This window comes from Sphaeramia orbicularis, chromosome 19, assembly GCF_902148855.1.
Source record: "Sphaeramia orbicularis chromosome 19, fSphaOr1.1, whole genome shotgun sequence".
In the NCBI taxonomy this organism is placed as follows: Eukaryota; Metazoa; Chordata; class Actinopteri; order Kurtiformes; family Apogonidae; genus Sphaeramia; species Sphaeramia orbicularis.
Genome location: NC_043975.1, coordinates 12,074,388 through 12,098,147, shown reverse-complemented (window position 1 = coordinate 12,098,147; position 23,760 = coordinate 12,074,388). Strand labels below are relative to the sequence as shown.

The window sequence follows — 23,760 nt, the reverse complement described above, 5'->3', positions numbered from 1 at the left end:
TGAAATTCCTGTAACGGACGACAGACGACGACAGACGCTGCATGACGACAATAGCTTACAACCTGTCAGCTGGTAAGCTAAAAATAGGACCAATGGCCCTGTAGCTTACCGGCCAAATTAAAAGCTTTGGGAAATGTATCCAGATATTATCCCCCAGTTCTGTGTATTTATTATATTACAGAAATAGCTCATGTTTTGGTCATATTCCAATCAGATCTGTAAAAATTCAAATTCCAACTTGATATCATTGATACTGATTTATTGGATCAATCCACTTCCTATCTGTTATAATGGGAAAATTTTTCAAAGTCGCACCAAATCCAGAATCAGATCTGGATCGAAATAATTTCAATACCTTATGTTGACATCATCATACAGAAGCTGTATACCAAGTTTGAAGTCAATCAGAACTGGAGTTTCGGAGAAAAAGACGACTGAAATGTTTTCCCCATAAGAGCCCGTGTTAAATTTTCCGTAAATTCCCAGATCCAGAAGAAGATCCTGATCAGCATGTGGACATTATATTTTGGTCATCTCCCCATCAGGGCTGGACTGTAGAAATTTACACTTGTTATCATTTATATTTACTGAGTTATTGCATCGATCCACTTCCTATCTCTTATAATGGGGACATTTTTCAAAGTGGCACCAAATCCAGAATCAGATCCAGATCCAAATAATTTCACTAACTTTTGTTGACATCATCATACAGAAGCTGTATACCAAGTTTGAAGTCAATCGGAATTGCAGTTTCGGAGAAGAAGACGATTGAGATTTTTGTAACGGACGACAGACGACGACAGTAGTTTTCGGGCTGTCGGCTGGTAAACTAAAAATTTTGAGTTTTGCCTGTTTTTCTTTCAGTATCATCATTTCCTGTAATTCAACTGCATCTGACACAATTACAGCTTTGAAAAAAAAAAAAAAAAAGACCAGATGTAGTAATTACCACATATCTGGAAATGATGACACAGAACAATTCATGGTCTGACAATTATAGTGTTATTAATCCAGGGATGTAAGTCCATTGTTGGTGAAGGTAATTACTCTCACAGTGACCTTTAATCTGACATTTGTGTATTTCCATGTGAATGATGTTCTGTCAGAAAGAGCTAAATAAACATGAAGGTAAAAGCATGAATGCAATGAATAAATATGACGTTTAATTTTAAGAAAATACATAAATACGGTGCATCTGATATGATGTTTCTTTAGTCGCCAACAGCAGCGTTCATGCATTATGTGTGAGAGCAGGAGTAATGAAAGTGTCTGGAGATAATGGCCAAACATTCGTCTTCCTTCCCCTCATACTGTGCTGGTAACATGCTCAACGTGCTTGTGCTCATCTACCTGATGCTGTGCGAACAGAAAATGCGTCTCCAGGAAACACTGATGAGTTATCTCAATTAAAATGTGTGTGTGGATAAATAGTCGAACGCCAAATGACTCTGTTGTCACATGCTCGATGTAAAAATGACTTATTTTCTGCATCAACCCTTTATAGTTCACTCATAGAAATACTCTGACATTAAAAATATCAACCTTAGTGTGTTATCGGAGGACATAACAAGACTTTATTACTTTTGTGAAATTTTACCAAATTTTTATTATCATGTAGAAAATCAAGGTAAATGAAGTTACCATATTTGGTTCCTTGCCCATAAGTGGCAAAAAATAAATATCCAAGAAGTGTAAATATAAAAATTATAGGAAAAAAACACATGTAATATGAAAGCAACATGTATTTTAGAACATTAGAACATCACTTTTAGAGCATTACAACAACACTAGCGCAGATTTTTTTTTTTTTTGTTCGTCTGTTAGCAAGATAACTCCAAAAGTTCTGGAAGGATTTTGATGAAATTTTCAGGAAATGATGCATGTAGAAGCATGTAGAAGCCGATATCGTAATAACGGCCGATAACGTAATAACGGCCGATAACGTAATGTTATAATTTATTATGTTATTGGCTCTGTTATTACATTTGCAAAGAAGTTTTTTTTTTTTTTACCAGGCCAATAACGTAATAACCAGCCAATAAGTTATAATGTTACCGGCCAAAAGTTATTACGTTATTGGTTCAGGACTTTTATTACATTATTGGCCAAATATTATGTTATTGGCTTATTACATTGTAAAAATGGCAAATTTATTACGTTATCGGCTGTTATTACATTATTGACTTCTACATAGCAGAAGGAACAAATAATAAAATTTTGGTGGTGATTTGGGGGGGGGGGGGGGGGGGGCTGATCTGCCTTGGCGGAGGTCTGTGCTCTCCGAGTGCTTTTCTAGTTACTTTTGTGAATTTTTTCCAAATTTTTAATTGTTGTTGAAAATCAAGGTAAATGAAGTTACCATATTTGGTTCCTTGCCCATAAATGGCAAAAAAAAAATAACCAAGAAGTGTAAATATAAAAAATATAGGGAAGAAAAACACATGTAATATGAAAGCAACATGTATTTTAGAGCATTATAATAACACTTTTAGAGCATTACAACAACACTAGTGCGGATTTTTGTTTGTCTGTTAGCAAGATAATTAAAAAAGTTCTGGAAGGATTTTGAAATTTTCAGGAAATGATGATACTGGCACAAGGACCAAATGATTCAGTTTTGGTGGTGATGGGGGGGGCAGAGGGTTGAGCCACCCTGGTGGAGGTCTGCGCTCTCTGAGTGCTTTTCTAGTTACTTTTGTGATTTTTTTTTCCAAATTTTTAATTGCTGTTGAAAATCAAGGTAATTGAATTTATCATATTTGGCTCCTTGTCCATAAGTGGCAAAAAAATAAATATCCAAGAAGGGTAAATATAAAAAACATAGTAAAAAAAACACATGTAATATGAAAGGAAAGTGTATTTTAGAACATTAAACAACACTTTTAGAGCATTACAACAACACTAGCACAGATTTTTGTTTGTTTGTCTGTTAGCAAGATAACTCCAAAAGTTCTGGAAGGATTTTGATGAAATTTTCAGGAAATGATGATACTGGCACGAGGAAAAAATCGTCAAAGTTTAGTGGTGATCGGGGGAGGGGGGGGACTGAGCTGTGTTGGCGGAGGTCTGCACTGTCCGAGTGCTTTTCTAGTTACTTTTGTGAATTTTTTCCAAATTTTTAATTATTGTTGAAAATCAAGGTAAATGAAGTTACCATATTTGGTTCCTTGCCCATAAATGGCAAAAAAAATAAATATCCAAGTGTAAATATAAAAAATAGAGGGAAGAAAAACAGATGTAATATGAAAGGAACATGTATTTTAGAACATTACAACAACACTAGTGCGGATTTTTGTTTGTTTGTCTGTTAGCAAGATAACTCCAAAAGTTATGGAAGGATTTTGATGAAATTTTCAGGAAATGTTGATACTGGCACAAGGAATAAATGATTCAATTTCGGTGGTGATTGGGGGGACTGAACTGCGTTGGTAGAGGAATGTGGTCTCCGAGTGCTTTTCTAGTTACTTTTCTGATTTTTTTTCAAATTTTTAAATTGTTGTTAAAAATCAACGTAAATGAAGTTACCATACTGAGTTCCTTGCCTATAAGTGGCAAAAAAAAATATCCAAGAAGTGTAAATATAAAAAATATACAAAAAAAACCCACATGTAATATGAAAGGAACGTGTATTTTAGAATATTAGAACATCACTTTTAGAGCATTACAACAACACTAGCACGGATTTTTTGTTTGTTTGTTTGACTGTTAGCAAGATAACTCCAAAAGTTCTGGAAGGATTTTGATGAAATTTTCAGGAAATGTTGATACTGGCACAAGGAACAAATGATAAAATTTTGGTGGTGATTGGGGGGGGGGGGACTGAACTGCGTTGGTAGAGGAATGTGGTCTCCAAGTGCTTTTCTAGTTACTTTTGTGAATTTTTTCCAAATTTTTAATTGTTGTTGAAAATCAAGGTAAATGAAGTTACCATATTCAGTTCCTTGCCCATAAATGGCAAAAAATAAACATCCAAGAAGTGTACATATAAAAAATATAGGAAAAAAACACATGTAATATGTATTTTAGAACATTAGAATAACACTTTTAGAGCATTACAACAACACTAGTGTGGATTTTTGTTTGTTTGTTTTGTCTGTTAGCAAGATAACTCCAAAAGATATGGAAGGATTTTGATGAAATTTTCAGGAAATGTTGATACTGGCACAAGGAACAAATGATAAAATTTTGGTGGTGATCGGGGGACGACGACACTGATCTGCCTTGGCGTAGGTCTGAGTTCTTTTTTGTTTAAAAATTCATTCGTTTTGGGATGGCTCAGAGCAAGAGTATCATTTTTGTTTGCATTTATCTGAGGTCATCACTAGGTACATCCTGGGGGGAAATATATCTAAATTTCTCTTTTATTATTGGGTCTAAAAAGCTGGAAAAATGACAGGTATCAAAATGTCTCACAGAAGCACTCATTTCTGTATTTTTATAGTTCAACAGTTTTACCACAACATGCACCTGTCTTGACTTGACAAACATTACATGTGTAAATGACGGCTAAAAGGAGCAAAATTACAAAAATTACCTACAATAAGGTTCCATGGGGGAAAACTCGAACACTTTTCTATTAACACTTTCTGATATTTTTTACACAGTGAAGATGGGGTTACTCCTCTGTTTTCCACATGCTGTCCTGCTCGGTGCTGCTTCACATACACCTCTCATGCAGGTGGTGTGATCGTCCCAATCTGTTAACACGGGCCCAGAAAAGAAAACCAGCACTTTACACGCTGTTAAACATGTTATGTTGCAGGTCAATTTTCATTTGGGCATGTTTCAGCGCGTTAACAGATTGAACCAGTGTGATGTGTCTCAAGCGTCATTGAGCTACATGTAATAAATAAACCAGAACAGACGAGTGTTTTTCATGTGTGAGGTGAGCAGCTTGTAGCACAAACGCAGTAGAGAGCCCAGTGGATAGAAAAATATCAGCAACGTTTGACATAGTTTTAAAGTCTAGACCAAATCTGAATCTATCCCAGACGTCCAAAGTTAAACATAATCCATGTGACTGTGACTCTTTATGCACTTAATTGTTATTTATGCACCTCCATCCTGCTGGAAAATTACATTTTAATTTGCACATAAAAGCTCATTGGTGCACCTTATTGTTTAATTATCCAGATTATTTTCATCCAGTTTTGTTTTTATTACTTCTGATTTATTATGTGTAATGATAGTACGCTCTTGTATTGTTTTTTTATTTTTCTATTTAATCAATTATCTATCTATCTATCTATCTATCTATCTATCTATCTATCTATCTATCTATCTATCTATCTATCTATCTATCTATCTATCTATCTATCTATCTATCTATCTATTTATTCCTGGAAAATACATTAATAATTCAAGATTTTTTTTTTTTTTTTGCTTAATTCAAGATTTTTTTTTTTTTTTTTGCTAAATTCAAGAAATTGCAAAAAATCTAAATCTTACCAAGTGTATTTTTCTCATTTCTAGTCAAAATATCTCATCACACTTAAATTAAGACATAATCACCTAAAGAGTAACTTTTCAGTGAGATATAAGAACTTATTTTTACACAACAGATCTTGAAAATCTTATTTCAGGAAATGTTATCGAGATCATTTTCACTTGTTCCATTATTGGCAGATTTTTGCTTAATTCAAGATTTTTTTTATTTTTATTTTTTCTTAATTCAAGCAAAAAAAAAAAAATCTGCCAATAAAAAAAAGCAATAATATTATTGTGATAAATGGTAATACACTGGGGGGAAAAAATGCCTCTCTAAAACCAAGAAAAAATTAATACAAGATATTTTTGCTTGAATTAAGCAAAAAATCTGGCAAAGGAACAAGTGAAAATTATCTTGGTAAGATTTCTTGAAATAAGGTTTTCAGGATCTATGCTTTGAGTTACAGTATGATTAAAAAAAAAAAAAAAGCGCTTTTTAAAACCCAGTCCACTTACTGACTGTTTCCACTTCAGACACTAGATACAGACACAGCCTGTTGAGTCTGAAATCACATTTTTTATCTCGACCTTAAGAGGAAAGTTTGGCAAAAAGTTTGTTGATTGTAGGTAGAATATACATGGAAATATAGTCGCGGAAAAATGATTAGACTAAAGTGCAAAAATCTAAATCTTACCAAGTGCATTTTTCTCATTTCTAGTCCAAATATCTCATCACACTTAAAATAAGACATAATCACCTAAAGAGTAACTTTTCAGTGAGATATAAGAACTTATTTTTAGACAACAGATCTTGCTTTGAAGAAATCTTACGAAGATAATTTTCACTTGTTCCACTGGCAGATTTTTTTGTTTGAATTAAGCACAAAAATCCTGAATTAAGCAAAAAAAAAAAAAAAAAAAAAAAAAAAGAAAAGTCTGCCAATAATGGAACAAGTGAAAATTATCTTCGTAAGATTTCTTCAAAGCAAAATCTGTTGTCTAAAAATAAGTTCTTATATCTCACTGAAAAGTTACTCTTTAGGTGATTATGTCTTATTTTAAGTGTGATGAGATATTTGGACTAGAAATGAGAAAAATACACTTGGTAAGATTTTGATTTTTTGCAGTGTACATCATCTCTGTGTTGAGTTTACTGCGTTCTCCGGCAGTTAAAAATAGGTACGTAAAGGTTAATTCCCCTGATGGTGACCCAAACCACGGTGCTGATGCAGATCTGGAGGTGGTCCCCGAGCGCTCTTAATGTGTGCCATCTGCTAATGCTAGATACTCTGTGTGCGTGTGTGTGTGTGTGTGTGTGTGTGTATTAGGATGCCGTATCATTAACATTTAACACACAACTTAAGTCAGTGTTTTTCAACCTTGGGGTCAGGACCCTACGTGGGGTTGCCTGGAATTCAAATGGGGTTGCCTGAAATTTCTAGTAATTGATTTAAAAAAAAAAAAAAAATGTACTAATAAAAAATATATGGTGAGTTGAGAGAGACTATCACAATGCATAAAAGACATGACAAACTGAAGCTGAAACTGAAGCACTGTGGTTCTGTTCATCTGTCAAATGTTCATTGTTAATTATATACATTTTTCAAATTGGATTTTAACCCTTTCATGCACGAATTATGAGAACCTTAGTCAAGATTTTTTTCTTCAGTGTTTAGCCATGAAAAAAACAATGCGATCGAGTTTATTTTTTCTATGGAGTTACAAAAATATCCATGCATTTAATTTTTGAAGTAAAGAAACGTGTTTAAAACCCAATATCAGAAAGTGATCTGAAAACAATGAAATAAAAACATTTTTAATGCTGCTAATCTGATGTCTTCTCACATTTTAACATATTCTAATGCTAGTAATTACTCACTTCATGGAGATAATATGCAAAAAAAAAACCTTCGTGTGTCGTGTGCACGTTATTTTGTTGATAAATTGAACAGTGTCCCTGAAGACTGAAGCATATGACACTGAAGAGAACGGAGCATTACTGAATACAGTATTGATTCAATCCGAGGTCGTTTCTTAGCTCCTGGGGGTTGTTTTATCTGTGATATGATGGTCGCTGTCACTCCATGAAAAGAAACATCAGAACACCTCTAATGTTTGTGTACGCTTCTATTTTTTATTCGCTATCGGAAAATGAACAAATACACTAAAACTAAAGTACCAATATTAGAAAAAAAAAGCTATTACATTACAGGAATACATAAAGTTTTTGAAAAAAGTTATACTATTATGAGAGTAAAGTAATATTTTGAGGTTAAAGTAGTATATTTCAGAAAAAAAAGTTTATTTCCAACTTTACTCTCAGAACATTATAACGTCTTTTTTGAAAAATTGCAGATTTATTCCCATAACAGTCTATGGTGACTTTATTCTCCAAATGCCGCAAAAATCCCCTTTTATATGTTAAAGCCTGTTTATGAAAGACTATGAAATGGGAGAAAACTATTGTTGACTTTTGTCGGATAATTTAGTGTTTTGTTTTGTTGTTTTTTTTTCATTTTGTTTTTCAAACTCTGAAAGTGAACTATATTATTCTTAAATGCTTAGGTTATTTATGTGTTTTATCTGTATGACAAAGGTTTATTTATGCAAACACAGATCAGTGCTGCTCACTCTCCGACAGATCATCCACTGAATTCTTATTAGTAATATTTTAAGAAAAACATCACAATATTTTGACAATAAAGTTATAATAGTTGCAAGCAAAAAAAAAAAAATGACGATATTTTTTGGATGTTTTATATTTTTCTCATAAAAACAACTTTTTATTCATAGAATTCCAACTTTATTCTCTGAACATCATAACGTTTTTCTTGAAAAATTGCAAATTTATTCCCATAACAGTCTATTATGACTTTATTCTCCAAATGCTGAAATAATCCTCTTTTATATGTTAAAGCCTGTTTATGAAAGACTATGAAATGGGAGAAAACTATTGTTGATTTTTGTTTGATAATTTAGTGTTTTGGGCTTTTTCTTTTTCAAACTCTGAAAGTTAACTCTATTATTCTTCAATGTTTAGGTTATTTATGTGTTCCATCTGTATGACAAAGGTTTATTTAAGCAAACATAGATCAGTGCTGCTCGCTCTCTGACAGATCATCCACTGAATTCTTATTAGTAATATTTTAAGAAAAACATCAGAATTTTTTGAGAATAGATTTATAATAGTTGCGAGAAAAAAAAGGATGATATTTTTGGATGTTGTATATTTTTCTCATAAAAACAACTTTTTATTCAAAGAATTCCAACGTAATTGTCAGGACGTTTTAACGTTTTTCTTAAAAAATTGCAAATTTATTCCCATAACAATCTATTGTGACTTTATTCTCCAAATGCTGCAATAATCCTCTTTTATATGTTAAAGCCTGTTTATGAAAGACTATGAAATGGGAGAAAACTATTGTTGACTTTTGTTTGATAATTTAGTGTTCGTTTGTTTTTTCATTTTTTTTTTCAAACACTGAAAGTTAATTCTGTTATTCTTAAATGTTTAGGTTATTTATGTGTTCCATCTGTATGACAAAGGTTTATTTAAGCAAACATAGATCAGTGCTGCTCACTCTCAGATCATCCATTGAATTCTTAATAATATTTTAAGAAAAACATCAGAATATTTTGAGAGTAAAGTTATAATAGTTGCAAGCAAAAACAAGAAAAGCACTCGGAGAGTGCAGACCTCCGCCAAGACGGATCTGTGACCCCCCCCCCAATCACCACCGAAATTTAATAATTTCTTCCTTGTGCCAGTGTCAACATTTCCTGAAAATTTCGTGAAAATCTGTCCATAACTTTTTGAGTTATCCTGCTAACAAACAAACACACAAACAAACACGCAAACACACAAGCAAACACACAAACAAACACGCAAACACACAAACAAACACACAAACACACAAACACGCAAACACACAAACACACAAACAAACACGCAAACACACAAACAAACACGCAAACACACAAACATGCAAACACACAAACAAACACGCAAACAAACATGCAAACACGCAAACACACAAACAAACACACAAATACACAAACAAACACACAAACACGCAAACACACAAACAAACATGCAAACACACAAACAAACACACAAACACACAAACAAACACACAAACACACAAACAAACACGCAAACACACAAACATGCAAACACACAAACAAACACGCAAACAAACATGCAAACACGCAAACACACAAACAAACACACAAACACACAAACAAACACACAAACACGCAAACACACAAACAAACATGCAAACACGCAAACACACAAACAAACACGCAAACACACAAACAAACACGCAAACACACAAACAAACACGCAAACACACAAAGCAAAGTGATCACAATATCTCCTGGTGGAAGTAGAAAAGAATAATATTTCTTTATTCTCAGAACCATATAACGTTTTTCTTTAAAATATTGCAAATTTATTCCCATAACAGTCTATGGTGACTTTATTCTCCAAATGCTGCAATAATCCCCTTTAATATATTAAAGCCTGTTTATGAAAGACTATGAAATGGGAGAAAACTATTGTTGCATTTTGTCTGATAATTTAGTGATTTTTTATTTTTTTTTGCTAACTCTGAAAGTTAACTATATTATTCTTCAATGTTTAGGTTATTTATGTGTTTTATCTGTATGACAAAGGTTGATTTATGCAAACATAGATCCATTTAATTCTTATTAATATGTGAAATAACGTACCTGTCTGTACCCGACCATTATCATACGGACCAGGACAACATTGATGTTGGTACCCAGAGATTCATCATGGTAGATTTCATCGACCTGGAAGCAGGATATGAAAAAAGGTTCAGTCATTTTATCTGGTTGAAAATGAAAGATGCCCCTGATACTCGATTCTTATGAGAGGATCGATAAAACCAAGTGCACAGCGAAGGCAGGCCAAGGATCTACTGCAGAATGAGTCTGAAATAGGAAAAAAAAGGAGGAAAAAAGTAAAGTGGTTTGATCAGGTCAACAAGGTAAAGATGACATGAACGACCGCTATAAAAAAAAAGAGCACAGGTTCATAAATACACCTGTGAATGACGCATGAAGAGCAGAAATAGACACAAATGTACTGAAAGTGTGCTAAGAAAACAAAAGCAACAGTACAAAAACTGCATCATGCACAAATATTAATGTGTTTTCTCCACATTAATAAGCATTTAATCAGTAAAGAAAACTATAGTTAAAGGGGTTATATGTAGAATTTCTACTTTCAGATAATAATTTAACTAAATATATGAGTGTTTAGAATGAAGAGCTCTGAAGTTCTGCCAAAGGTATAGATAGGGATGGGAATCGTTAAGAATTTAACGATTCCAATTCCATTATCGATTTTGCTTATCGATCTGATTCCTTATCGATTCTCTTATCGATTCTCATTGGGTGAGGGAATAAAACAGTGCAAACGGGTGTGTTTGCATTAACTGCCTTTTATATTTCCATCTTTGTACAGAAAATATAACATATACAGTATGTACAAATAATAAGAACAGATGACGCCGGGCCCAGTTCGGGGGGGGGGGCAGTGTGCGTACAGTGAAAGTGAAACTAAAGACTCTTTACTAATTCCTCTATTGCCGCATTTCTACTACGTGGAACCGGTTCAACTCGGCTCGGCTCCCGTTGTTGTGCACCTCATTTCCTTTCCCTTCGTACATTCGGAAACTTGTATTTGAGGAGTTACGACGTTTGTTGCCCACACCGGAACCGGAACTGGCCCAGCATTCACTCTGCATCGCTAAGTAGCATATCAAATACATGACATTCCTGTAAATGATTCACATGCTGTGGACAAATGTTTGAGGATATTGGAGGGATTCCACCCTTTTAAAAGACATGTAAGCTTTGACAGTGTTCCAAGTAAGTGGACCTGGTGTTGTCTTTTTAGACAGTTTCTGCCTCAACGCCATGTTAGCTACGTTCTGACCAAAACAATGCAGCATACATGTGACGTCATCGTGCATGCACAACAAAGGCGGAATCCATAAGCAGAACCGTTAAGCTGGCAGGCAAGCGATTCCAAGGAATCGAGCTACTATCGATTCCCATCCCTAGGTGTAGACATATGAACTGAATTTATTTCCAGTGACGGTGTATTTATCTGACCACTAGAGGGAGTAGTGAGTCTCCCGTGGTCAGGAAAACTAACACTAGGGCTGAGTTGACAATGAGAACCAATAAAAAAAGCTTTCTTGCCAAATTTGAGCTAAAATTATCTTCAGAAAACCATTATAAACTAGAAAAGCACACAGACAGCGCAGACCTCTAATCACACACCCCCCCGCCAAAAAAAAAAAATCAGAAATCTGCTTCCTTTTTGAATTCATTATTAATTTCGTTAGTTGAAAAGGAACACAAACAAGCAGTTGCTTTTTCAAAAGAGATATTTTTGTGCGAGAACACAATGAACAACTTCGTATTTGTAAAGCGTGAACACAATGGACACTACAGATGGAAATTAGCACTGCTGCTACAATCTGGCATATTTACAGCTGCAATTGTTGTAGATGTTCATTAATATGCACTGTCCCTTTTAAATAAATAAAATAAATAAATAATAAATAAATAAAACAATGGACAACGTGTCTCCTTACAAAACTTGGAGGGAAGGGACGTCTGACATACTTTACAAAGATCCCCATTTCTCTGTGATCACTGAAGCAAATGAAACGGGGTTTTCTGCAAGATGTACAGGGTGGGGAAGCAAAATTTACAATATTTTGGGGCAGGGATTGAAAGACAGTGTATGACCAATTAGTTCATTGAAAGTCATGAGAAGTTATTTGCCACAAGAAAATGTACATAATAGAAAATGTTTTTATTCTATGTGTCCTCCTTCTTTCTCAATAACTGCCTTCACACGCTTCCTGAAACTTGCGCAAGTGTTCCTCAAATATTCAGGTGACAACTTCTCCCATTCTTCTTTAATAGTATCTTCCAGACTTTCTCGTAATCGTTTTGCTCATAGTCATTCTCTTCTTTCCATTATAAACAGTCTTTATGGACACTCCAACTATTTTTGAAATCTCCTTTGGTGTGACGAGTGCATTCAGCAAATCACACACTCTTTGACGTTTGCTTTCCTGATTACTCATATGGGCAAAAGTTTCTGAAAAGGGATGGATAATAGTGTTAGGTATGATTATGACATCAATATATGTTTGGTTTGAAAACAATTGACGTAGTGCCTGCTGAGAAAAAACAACTAAATGTTCATTGTAAATTTTGCTTCCCCACCCTGTAGGTAAGAAGTTACAGTTTCATGCCCTGAAATTGTATTTTGATTGATTCACTATTTTTAAAGTTATCACTGGGGAAAGTCCGATTGTAATTTTTTTGGGGACATACGGTATATATCCTGACCAAGGAAAATAAAATTCTCACTTTGTGCAGTTATCTACACCTGGCTTTTCTGCCTCCATCCATAAAAATATACATTAAGTATATTAATTAAGTACCCCAGGACATGAGTCCACAGACACTTAACAAATACCATGCTCTTAACTAAATGTGCAATAACCTGCTCTACCTCCCAGTACTTTTTTTTTTTTGTTTGTTTCATATTTTTATTGATGTGCATACAAGAAAACAAAAGTTACATGCCAACACCATGGCACACTAATGTCAACATTAACCAGGTTTGTAAACATCATTACTTTCGGATTTGCATTTTCTTTTTTTTCTTTTTTTTTTTTTGTAACAAATAACAATGAAACCAGATGAACAATACAATGAAAAGAAAACTAAGACATAGTCTGGATAAGATAATTAAACTAGTGACATAAACATAAGAAAATAAATAAATAAATAATAATTAAAAAAAAAAAAAAAAAAAAAAAAAAAAAAGGGGAGGGGAGGGGAGGGGAGGGGAGGGGAATTGCATTGTCTCAAAAAAAATCCATAAACGCTTGCCATTTATTATAGAATTTGTTCAAGTTTCCTCGCTTTGAATATCTAATTAAATGTGTATTTGAGCTTGTATGTGTTTTTGTATGTTTTAGCTGTATTTATGTTTTGTATCTGTCTTTTTTGTCATATCTTTACCTTTTTTCTAACTCCTTTCTGACTCAGGGAAACGCACAAGAATCCCAATGTACCTATACTGCTATGTATCTGTGCAAATGGCAAATAAAGTCTATTCCTTCTTATTCCATTATATAGACAAAATGTCATCAAAAATTAACGTTTATTTGCAACATAGTAAAGCAAACCATTACATGATCAAAAACAAATTAATTTTAGCAAAAAAAATCTCTCTGTTTTGAATGTTGCCAGAAATTTGTGATGTTAAAACGGGGTCACGAGCCAAAAAAGGTTGAGAACCACTGGTGTTAAAGGGTTAATAAGTAATCACATGTAAGTAGTCAAATTACATTTCTAACAGTGTAATCTGAGGCTTCTTCAACAGTACGCTCTAAAAACTGACTTTATTTCTTAACGTGAGGCCCTTTTTTTTTTTTTTCCCTTCCGTTTCTTACAACAAACTCAGAGTCATGATGAAATATGTAGCTAAGACACTGGCAACCGGCCAATAAAACCAGCGTTGTTATGCAATGGGAAATAATCCTGACCCAGAAATGTGTGGAGTGCCATTTGGCTTTATAATAATGCTGTGGTATGTAGATGCTAAACTGAGGGCCAAGGCAGGATCACATTCAAATCCCAAGTCCAATTTCCACTTGAGCATGTTTTATTTTCATCATTGGTTCGCTACATGTCTGCGCTCCTCTGGGGCTCTATAAAGTCAATCAGCTGCTTCACTTTGCGGTTGATAATAAAGTTGAGAGAAAAATAAAGCCTGGATATGTTTTTCCATAAATCAAGAGGTCATTTACTAAACGCTTCTCGGGCAGAACATGTTGGTTGTGGATTGTGCGTAAGAGCATACCAAACAAACTGGGTGACTCTCAGCTGGTAAACATGGAGTCATTCGGCTTCACAAAGCGCCCTCACATTACTCCATGTGACCTCTCGACTTGTTTCTGAGAGGAAACATATGTTTTATAACTGGCACTTTGTGGCACGTTGGTTTACGCTGCATGTGACAGAGCCACATTTATGTTAACATGTCTGTTTGGACAAGCAAGGAGAATAATTTATGAAACGTCCCAGCATAGTCTATCATTATCTCCATCCCATGCGCATACTTTCATGAAGGAACGTTATACAGTATTAGTCACATATGAATTAGATCATCTGCTCGTGCATCAAACTTCCATATACTGATGGGACTTAAAGAAAATGTGGATAAAGTTGAACAGGATCTCAATGCACGGAGGGAAAAAAAAAAAAGTATCAGGCCCAGTTTGTTCTTTGTTTATTTTTCTGCCCTGTGTTTTGCCTTTCAGGCTACATGGCCTCCATCAGAGACGTCAAAGTCATTTTAGCTTAGAGGAAACAGACAAACAGGCAAATTAGATCTGAAGTGGACCGGACCAGTAAAATAATAACATAATAACTGATAAATAAAAACTAAAAATTATTCTCTTTTACAAGTAAACGTGCAGTTTTGGATAGATAGATAGATAGATAGATAGATAGATAGATAGATAGATAGATAGATAGATAGATAGATAGATAGATAGATAGATAGATAGATAGATAGATAGATAGATAGATAGATAGATAGAGAGATAGATAGATAGAGAGATAGATAGATAGAGAGAGAGAGAGAGAGAGAGAGGGGGGGATAGATAGATAGATAGATAGATAGATAGATAGATAGATAGATAGATAGATAGATAGATAGATAGATAGATAGATAGATAGATAGATAGATAGATAGATAGAGAGAGAGAGAGAGAGAGAGAGAGAGAGAGAGAGAGAGAGAGAGAGGGGTGGATAGATAGATAGATAGATAGATAGATAGATAGATAGATAGATAGATAGATAGATAGATAGATAGATAGATAGATAGATAGATAGATAGATAGATAGATAGATAGATAGATAGATAGATAGATAGATAGATAGATAGATAGATAGATAGATTGATTTACATTTTGGGAAAAGTAGGTCAAAGTTTAATTTTTTTTATGATTTTTTAAAATCTTTTTTCTTCTCTCATTTACTTATAATGGGTGAAATGTCACACGTCCATAAAAACATCAATTTTGCTTCAATTTCCTTCAAACTTGACAGGCACCACTTGTTTTTAAATCATTAGGAATGCACTGGAATTCAAAGCCGTAACTGAGGACAACTTTATTTCCTTTGGTTCCAAAGGGGTCACAATAATGAGGTTTAATTGTACTCATTTTATTAGTGTTTGATAATAAACAAAATATACAGTTTTATGTGATTTGATTCTGAATCTGCCACTGGGCTCAATTTGTAGTTCAATATCTGCAGAACTTCTAACAGAATGCAGCAAATCTGAAATCAATTTCAAGAATGAATCCACTGAATGAGCCAAGGCTGAACCCAAAACATCTGAAATATCCAAAAAGAGCTGCTTTTTATTGAATACATCCCCAAAAAGCAGTCCATTTTCAGCTTCTATGAACTCTTTGGATTTCAAAGGTATGTGCTCTAACAAATGGTCCTTGAGTTTAAAAGATATGTGAAAGCCATTTAGTGTTCAAAGAGCTGAGCTTTTACACCTTTAGTGTATAAACAGACAACTACCAAGCAGTCATTTGATGAATCCCCTCCTGTCTGACAGAGCAGCACTCAAACTGTCCTTTATGTTGAAGAAAAATTCCGATATTTTCTACTATTTTTCTTTTCTTTTTTTTTTTTTTTTTCTGACACTTAGTTTTTTTATTAGTTATTTATATTTTTTTCTACAAATCACCCAAAAGTAAAGATTTTAGTGCTTGGCAACAATTGAAATTCTTAATCGCAATTAATCGCATGGATTTTTGTGATTAATCACAATTAATCGCATAGTCATATTTGGGGGGGGGGCATCAAGTGATCATTAAGTGATATTTCAGACTGGAAGTACTCTGGTGATAAAAATAATTCCACATTGCAGTTTTTCCGAAATCCTGATATGTTCTGAAGCACTGATGATAACAAGATGAAATGGTTGTTTAGTTCTAATGTATATAAATTAGCATTATTTGTTTGTAAAGCCTGGAAAAAGCGGCAGATTTGTTTGTTTAAATAGGTCAGTATTTTGTTTTGTTCATAACTATTGTGCCTATTGTCTGGTGTTTGATTTTTGGTGTGTATTTTTGGTGTCTTCTAAGCCCATGTAAGGGGTGGGCATATTTTTTTATGCAAGACACAATAATAAAAAACATTCATTCATTCATTCATTCATTGCAGTGCTTCCAAACAACTGTGTCCTTCTCAACCCCACCATCTGAAGACATTTAAATGAAAATGTCCATGGAAAAGACGGCTACTTTTCTCCATGTTCATGTCCCCACCAGTTTATTTCCGGTTGTGAGTGATTGACAGGAGTCTTAAGCCCACCCCAAATGCTGTCATTGGTTGAAACACATGATGACGCCGATTGGCAAACCAATCCTGATCCACATCCCTCTCTTCCTGTGACCCACGGTTTACCTACGTGTGTTCACAGAGCCAGAGAAACGGACTTTCAAAATAATATGTGATGTTCAGTTGTTAAAAGCAAGCAAAGGGCTCCCTCTAGTGGTTGTTTTGTACTTGCGATGTTCCCGTAGTCAGTTCGGACATAAGAAGGAGCTAACAGACATGTTTCTTTCACTCTGTTTGTATGGCCCCAAAAACGTTTGCCTGTGAGTATTTTATGTTCAGTTGTTGTAAGAATGAATAGTATAAAATATCTGATGTGAACCTTTGTTGCTGGATAAAAAGACATTGTAAATTTGAAGTTAATCTGTAAATGCTAATCGTTAGTGTGTCTATGGATTTTCCCATTCAAGTTAGCATCGAGCTAGTGATCTTTTTCCCATTCATTTAAATGTACAATGCCATGTAAATGTACTAAGGCAACGAACATAACAGACATATTTTGTATTTATGTTGCAGTTTTACAGTGAGTCTCAAGTAAAAGATTTGGAGAGAAGTTTTCGGCGTCCGGCTTTTCTTCAGAAACCTGTTGTCTATCTACCGAGCTAATGCTACACGCACACAAGCAGGGGCAGAAGAATATGAGTTAGAATAAAACAGCATTAACATGAGATTAAAAAAAAAAATGTTGGCGTTATTTAATGAATGCATTAACGTGGTAATAACGCATTAACTTGCCCAGCCCTAAAAGATTCCTATTCTTTTCACTGACCAAGTTAGCATCGAGCTAGCGATCTTTTTTCCATTTATTTAAATGTACAATGCCATGTAAATGTACTAAGGCAACGAACATAACAGACATATTTTGTATTTATGTTGCAGTTTTACAGTGAGTCTCAAGTAAAAGATTTGGAGAGAAGTTTTCGACGTCCGGCTTTTCTTCGGAAACCTGTTGTCTATCTGCCGAGCTAATCGCTACACACGCACAAGCAGGGGCAGAAGAATATGAGTTAGAATAAAACGGCATTAACATGAGATTTAAAAAAAAATGTTGGCGTTATTTAATGAATGCATTAATGTGGTAATAACGCATTAACTTGCCCAGCCCTAAAAGATTCCTATTCTTTTCACTGACCAAGTTAGCATCGAGCTAGCGATCTTTTTCCCATTCATTTAAATGTACAATGCCATGTAAATGTATTAAGGCAACGAACATAACAGACATATTTTGTATTTATGTTGCAGTTTTACAGTGAGTCTCAAGTAAAAGATTTGGAGAGAAGTTTTCGGCGTCCGGCTTTTCTTCGGAAACCTGTTGTCTATCTGCCGAGCTAATCGCTACACGCACACAAGCAGGGGCAGAAGAATATGAGTTAGAATAAAACGGCATTAACGTGAGATTAAAAAAATTGTTGGCATTATTGCATTAATGCATTAACGCGGTAATAACGCATTAACTTGCCCAGCCTTAAAAGATTTCCATTCTTTTCACCGACCAAGTTCAACTTTAATTCTATCGCATCTTTAGAAATCTTTCCAACTTTTCTGAAAACGTGTTGGTAGACACTGTGGTATATCGTGAGCAGCCTTCAACAAACCTGATGACGATGATTCATCAGGCGTGATGTTGAAAATGAAAAATTAAGTACTTATGAATCTTATAATTAAAAAAAGGATTTACAGTAACTAAAGGAGCAGCACTCAACTCTGTATAACCTGATGCAGTCTAATAGCTTTTAGTTTTCCATCAGCTTTATTGAAGATGTCAGTCTGCAGTAATTTAAAAAAAATTTTCAATAAAAAGATCAACCATGTCAGCGTCATGCTTCATAAATAATTTAACTAATTGCTGATGAAAATGACTCATCAGGCTCTAGACGCTCATTGAAGGTCAGAGCAGATGCTTCATATGCGTTAATTAGTGAAATAAGTATCTAAGTTTAACAATTATATAAATAAATCTCACATGTATTATATATACGTATTGGTAAATGAGCTGGTGATGTGCATAAGTCTGACACATTAAAGGAAGGGGGTTAAAGTTCTCTGGGTTGTTTGTCTAGTTCTTCAGTGGCAGTGAAAGCAGCATTTACAAAAGACCACTGAGAGACAGGATGCTTTTATGGAACATGAGGTGTTAAAATGATCCAATCCATACAAAAGAATACGGCACTAAAAAGGCACATGTCTGTTTACTGCCGTGAAGTACATTATATGGACAAAAGTATTTGGACATGTGGAATTCAGGTGTTTCTTTTCTAACAGGAGTCTGGGATACAAATCAGTAATGATAAATGTCTTAAAATAGTTGTATATTAGGAAAAACATAATTGCATTGGTTAGTTTTGTTTAAATTATTATCTTTGCCTCCAAAATGCCTCAGATCCAAGCACGGACCACAAGACTCCGAAACAGCTTTTATCCAGAACTCCTGTTGAACTTGAGCCCTGGAGTGTACTTTTAATTGGCATTTTACTGCTGTGCACTTTAGAAATAAAAATTTTAGTTATTTATAGGTAACGTTTTGTTTTTTTTTTGGGGGGGGGGGGGGGGTATTGTTTTTTTTATCAGTATTTTATTATCTTTATCAGTATTTTACATTATTTACTAAATGCTGCTGAAAATCCATACCTGAGTACAATATTTCGTTTATGTGTATTTTATATGCTGAAATAACATTAAATTTGAATCTGAATCTGAGATGGTTTTTACGAAATTTCTCTCAATACTAATTTATTTATTTATTTATTTATTTTTATCCATGACTATGATTTTGAATGTTCTACCTTTAAATTTCTAAAATATTTTTCATGCTCTGACTGTAAATAATAATTTTCTGCCACAACTAAACATCTACTTCAGTGAATCCCAACCTTTTTTGGCTCATAACCCCATTTTAACGTCACAAATGTCTGACCCCAGACATTCAAAATGAAGCCTTTTTTTTTTTTTTTTTTTTTACGAAAATTCACTTATTTTGATCACGTAATAGTTTGCTATACTATGTTGCAAATAAATGTTAATTTTACATGACATTTAGTCTATATAATGTATATTATTCTGGACAGAGGCAGAAAAGCCAGGTGTAGATTACTGCACACAGTGAGAATTTTATTTTCCTTGGTCAGAATATGTACAGTCAGTCCAGCTTGGATTTACAAGGCTGACAATTAATACTGAACAACTCAAACTATGAATCATGAAAGAGCTGCAGCATCTGAAACCGACCACAATGAACATTTGACAGATAAACAGAACCACAGTGCTTCAGTTTCAGCTTCACAGTTTGTCATGTCTTTTATGGATTGGGATTGTCTGTGTTAACTCACCATATATTTTTTATTAGTAAGTTGTATTTAATAGTAATTAGTACTTAAACTAAGACTAAGCATTTACAAAAAAATGAAAACTTATAAAAATTAGCAAACCTGCTCTAAAAACAAATTAAAACTAACTGAATTAGAGAAAAAAAAACATCAAAACTAAATAAAACTAAACTATAGTGAAAAATCCCAAACTATTATAACCTTTAACAGTACGACACTTATGACGTGCACCGTTGCACCCCTAGTTGGACCATTTCCTCCTCATTTCTATCACATCACAACTTTCCTCTGATGACAATGACAGCTGTAACTGTATATTCATATTTTTTTCTTCTATTTCATATATTCCATGTTATATAACACCAACTGACACTTCATTTGCTGCAGAGCTGCACAATTAATCACATCGCAATCACAATCATAATTACAACATAAATTATAAAATCACTCTGTACAATTATATACTCAGAAAACGTGGGCGACCCCAGACATTCAAAATGGAGACTTTTTTTTTGCTAAAATGAATTTGTTTTTGATCATGTAACAGTTTGCTATACTATGTTGCAAATAAATGTTAATTTTACATGACATTTAGTCTATATAATGTATATTATTCTGGACAGAGGCAGAAAAGCCAGGTGTAGATTACTGCACACAGTGAGAATTTTATTTTCCTTGGTCAGAATATGTACAGTCAGTCCAGCTTGGATTTACAAGGCTGACAATTAATACTGAACAAACAAGAACTCAAACTATGAATTATGAAAGAGCTGCAGCATCTGAAACTGACCACAATGAACATTTGACAGATAAACAGAACCACAGTGCTTCAGTTTCAGCTTCACAGTTTGTCGTGTCTTTTATGGATTGGGATTGTCTGTGTTAACTCACCATATATTTTTTATTAGTAAGTTGTATTTAATAGTAATTAGTACTTAAACTAAAACTAAGCATTTACAAAAAAATGAAAACTTATAAAAATTAGCAAACCTGCTCTAAAAACAAATTAAAACTAACTGAATTAGAGGAAAAAAAACATCAAAACTAAATAAAACTAAACTATAATGAAAAATCCCAAACTATTATAACCTTGGACAGTACGACGTGTACGACGTGTACCGTTGCACCCCTAGTTGGACCATTTCCTCCTCATTTCTATCACATCCCAACTTTCCTCTGATGACAATGACAGCTGTAACCATATATTCATATTTTTTTCTTCTATTTCATATTTTCCATGTTATATAACACTAATTGACACTTCATTTGCTGCAGAGCTGCACAATTAATCACATCGCAATCACAATCATAATTAGAATGTCATTCTGTGCAATTATATACTCAGAAAATGCTGTGTTTCAAGGTTCCAGCGTGCCCATGATGATATTATGGATTCAGTGACAGGTGGAGGGTACAATTCACACACTAGGCTGAACTTCGACTTCTGTGCACATGAAGGGAAAGTAAGAAAATGGCTGATATCATCGACGTCTGAAATGAGTCGTTACAGGTGCAGCTGTGGTTCAGGATGTCAAGCAGGTTGTCCATGAAGCTAAAGGCTGGCCCTTCGATCTGGCCTGTGTCCTTGGGAAAGACATTGAATCCAGAAGCTGTGTCTGAATCATTGTGCGTTGAGTCACAATATGATAAAAAAGCGCTTTTTAACCCAGTCCACTTACTAACTGTGTTTACACTTCAGAGACTAAAGATACAGACACAGCCTGTTGAGTCTGAAATCACTTTTTTATCTCGACCTCAAGAGGAAAGTTTGGCAAAAGTTTGTTGACGGACGAAAGTACATGTAAATATACAGTCGCGGAAAAAATTATTAGACCACACTGCAAAAATCAAAATCTGACCAAGTGTATTTTTCTCACTTCTAGTCAAAATATTTCAATAAGACATAATCACCTCAAGAGTAACTTTTCAGTGAGATATTAGAACTTATTTTTAGACAACAGATCTTGCTTTGGAGAAATCTTACCAAGATAATTTTCACTTGTTCCACTGGCAGATTTTTTTTGTTTGAATTAAGCAAAAAAAATCTTGAATTAAACAAAAAAAATTCTGCCAATGGAACAAATGAAAATTATCTTGGTAAGATTTCTTCAAAGAAAGATTTATTGTCTAAAAATAAGTTCTTATATCTCACTGAAAAGTTACTCTTTAGGTGATTATGTCTAAATTTAAGTGTGATGAGATATTTTGACTAGAAATGAGAAAAATACACATGGTAAGATTTATGATCTTTGCAGTGCACCCTTGTTTTCTTCCATTTCTTGTCCATTTTCATGCCTGGTACAACAATTGGTAGCTGCGCCCCTAAGTACAGATAACTCATCTCAACATTGCACTAGTAACATTAGAGCAAATATGCATCATTTGGCGCATGTTTATTTATCCACTCATGCATTTTAATTAGAGCCCGACCGATATGGAATATTTGGGGCCGATGCCGATACCGATATTGGGGCTAAAAAAGCCGATATCCAATATATCGGCCGATATCTGATATTGGCCGATAACCGATATATTGGTTGATATATGAAATAAGAACACTGATCTACACAGGATATAATAATCTTATATTAGATAATTGTGGACAGGTGGATTAACAGTTGCATAAATCTTTGTTTATCTCACAAATATAATTTACACAACTTTCAAATGCAAACTATGCAATCACAAAAATAATTAGAGCAAAAAATATGACTGGCCACACAATTATGTTTTCACTCACAAATTTGGATGTGTCTGCCTCACGGCACTACAACTTCTTATGTGGACTAAGGACTAAACTGAGCATGTGCAGAGTGAATTGGGTGAGTCTTAAGTTGTTCGTGATTGGAGCAATTGCAAGAGTTACAACTGACCCGTGTTACAACTGTCCCCAGTCTCCCCTACACTATTAACACCCAGGCCTGCAGGCAGAATGAAGACGGGGGGGGGGGGGGGGTCCGTGATTTTCGGAGGGGGTGGGGGGATAAGCTCCATGATTATGTAATTGTGTGTGTGGGGGGGTGATAGCGTCATAATTGGTCATACGCTATAATCGGCCCGATTAATCAGCTGGCTGATTAAAGCTATACCGTATGATGTGGCATTTTTACACTTTTCTTTTGTCATCTTAAAATGCTCCTAATAAGCATGTGTTAAACTAAAATTTAAAGAAATCCACCAGGTATTGAAACTCAAAAATGTTTAATTCTCGTATATTTCTGATAAAAGTCTGACCAATCATTTTATTCGGTCCAAATAAAATAATTGGCCGAACCTGACTGAGCCTCCTGTCAATCATCCATTATGGCCGTCCAGCATTAGATCCATTACCGTGGTCTCCACATCCTATATGTGTCCCTCTGAATCTGACGCATCACTCGTGATGCTTCTCCTGTCACTGACCACAGTCTTTCTAGGATGTGTTTGGATAGAACTCAAATGCACGTGGAAGGGAATAAACGGATTTATGAACAGAAACAACAACTAAGGAGAACAAACGGGAGTCTGATGAATGAAGGAT

At 34.4% G+C, this 23,760-nt stretch overlaps 1 protein-coding gene across 1 annotated transcript in view; it reads right to left on the bottom strand.

The window, feature by feature from the left end:
* adamts14 (ADAM metallopeptidase with thrombospondin type 1 motif, 14) overlaps positions 1–23,760 on the bottom strand; it is a 205,587-nt gene that overhangs the window by 76,968 nt on the left and 104,859 nt on the right. The window contains exon 6 of the mRNA XM_030122123.1: positions 10,162–10,245. Coding sequence (XP_029977983.1) covers positions 10,162–10,245 — 84 coding nt within the window. The remainder of the gene's footprint in view (positions 1–10,161; positions 10,246–23,760) is intronic.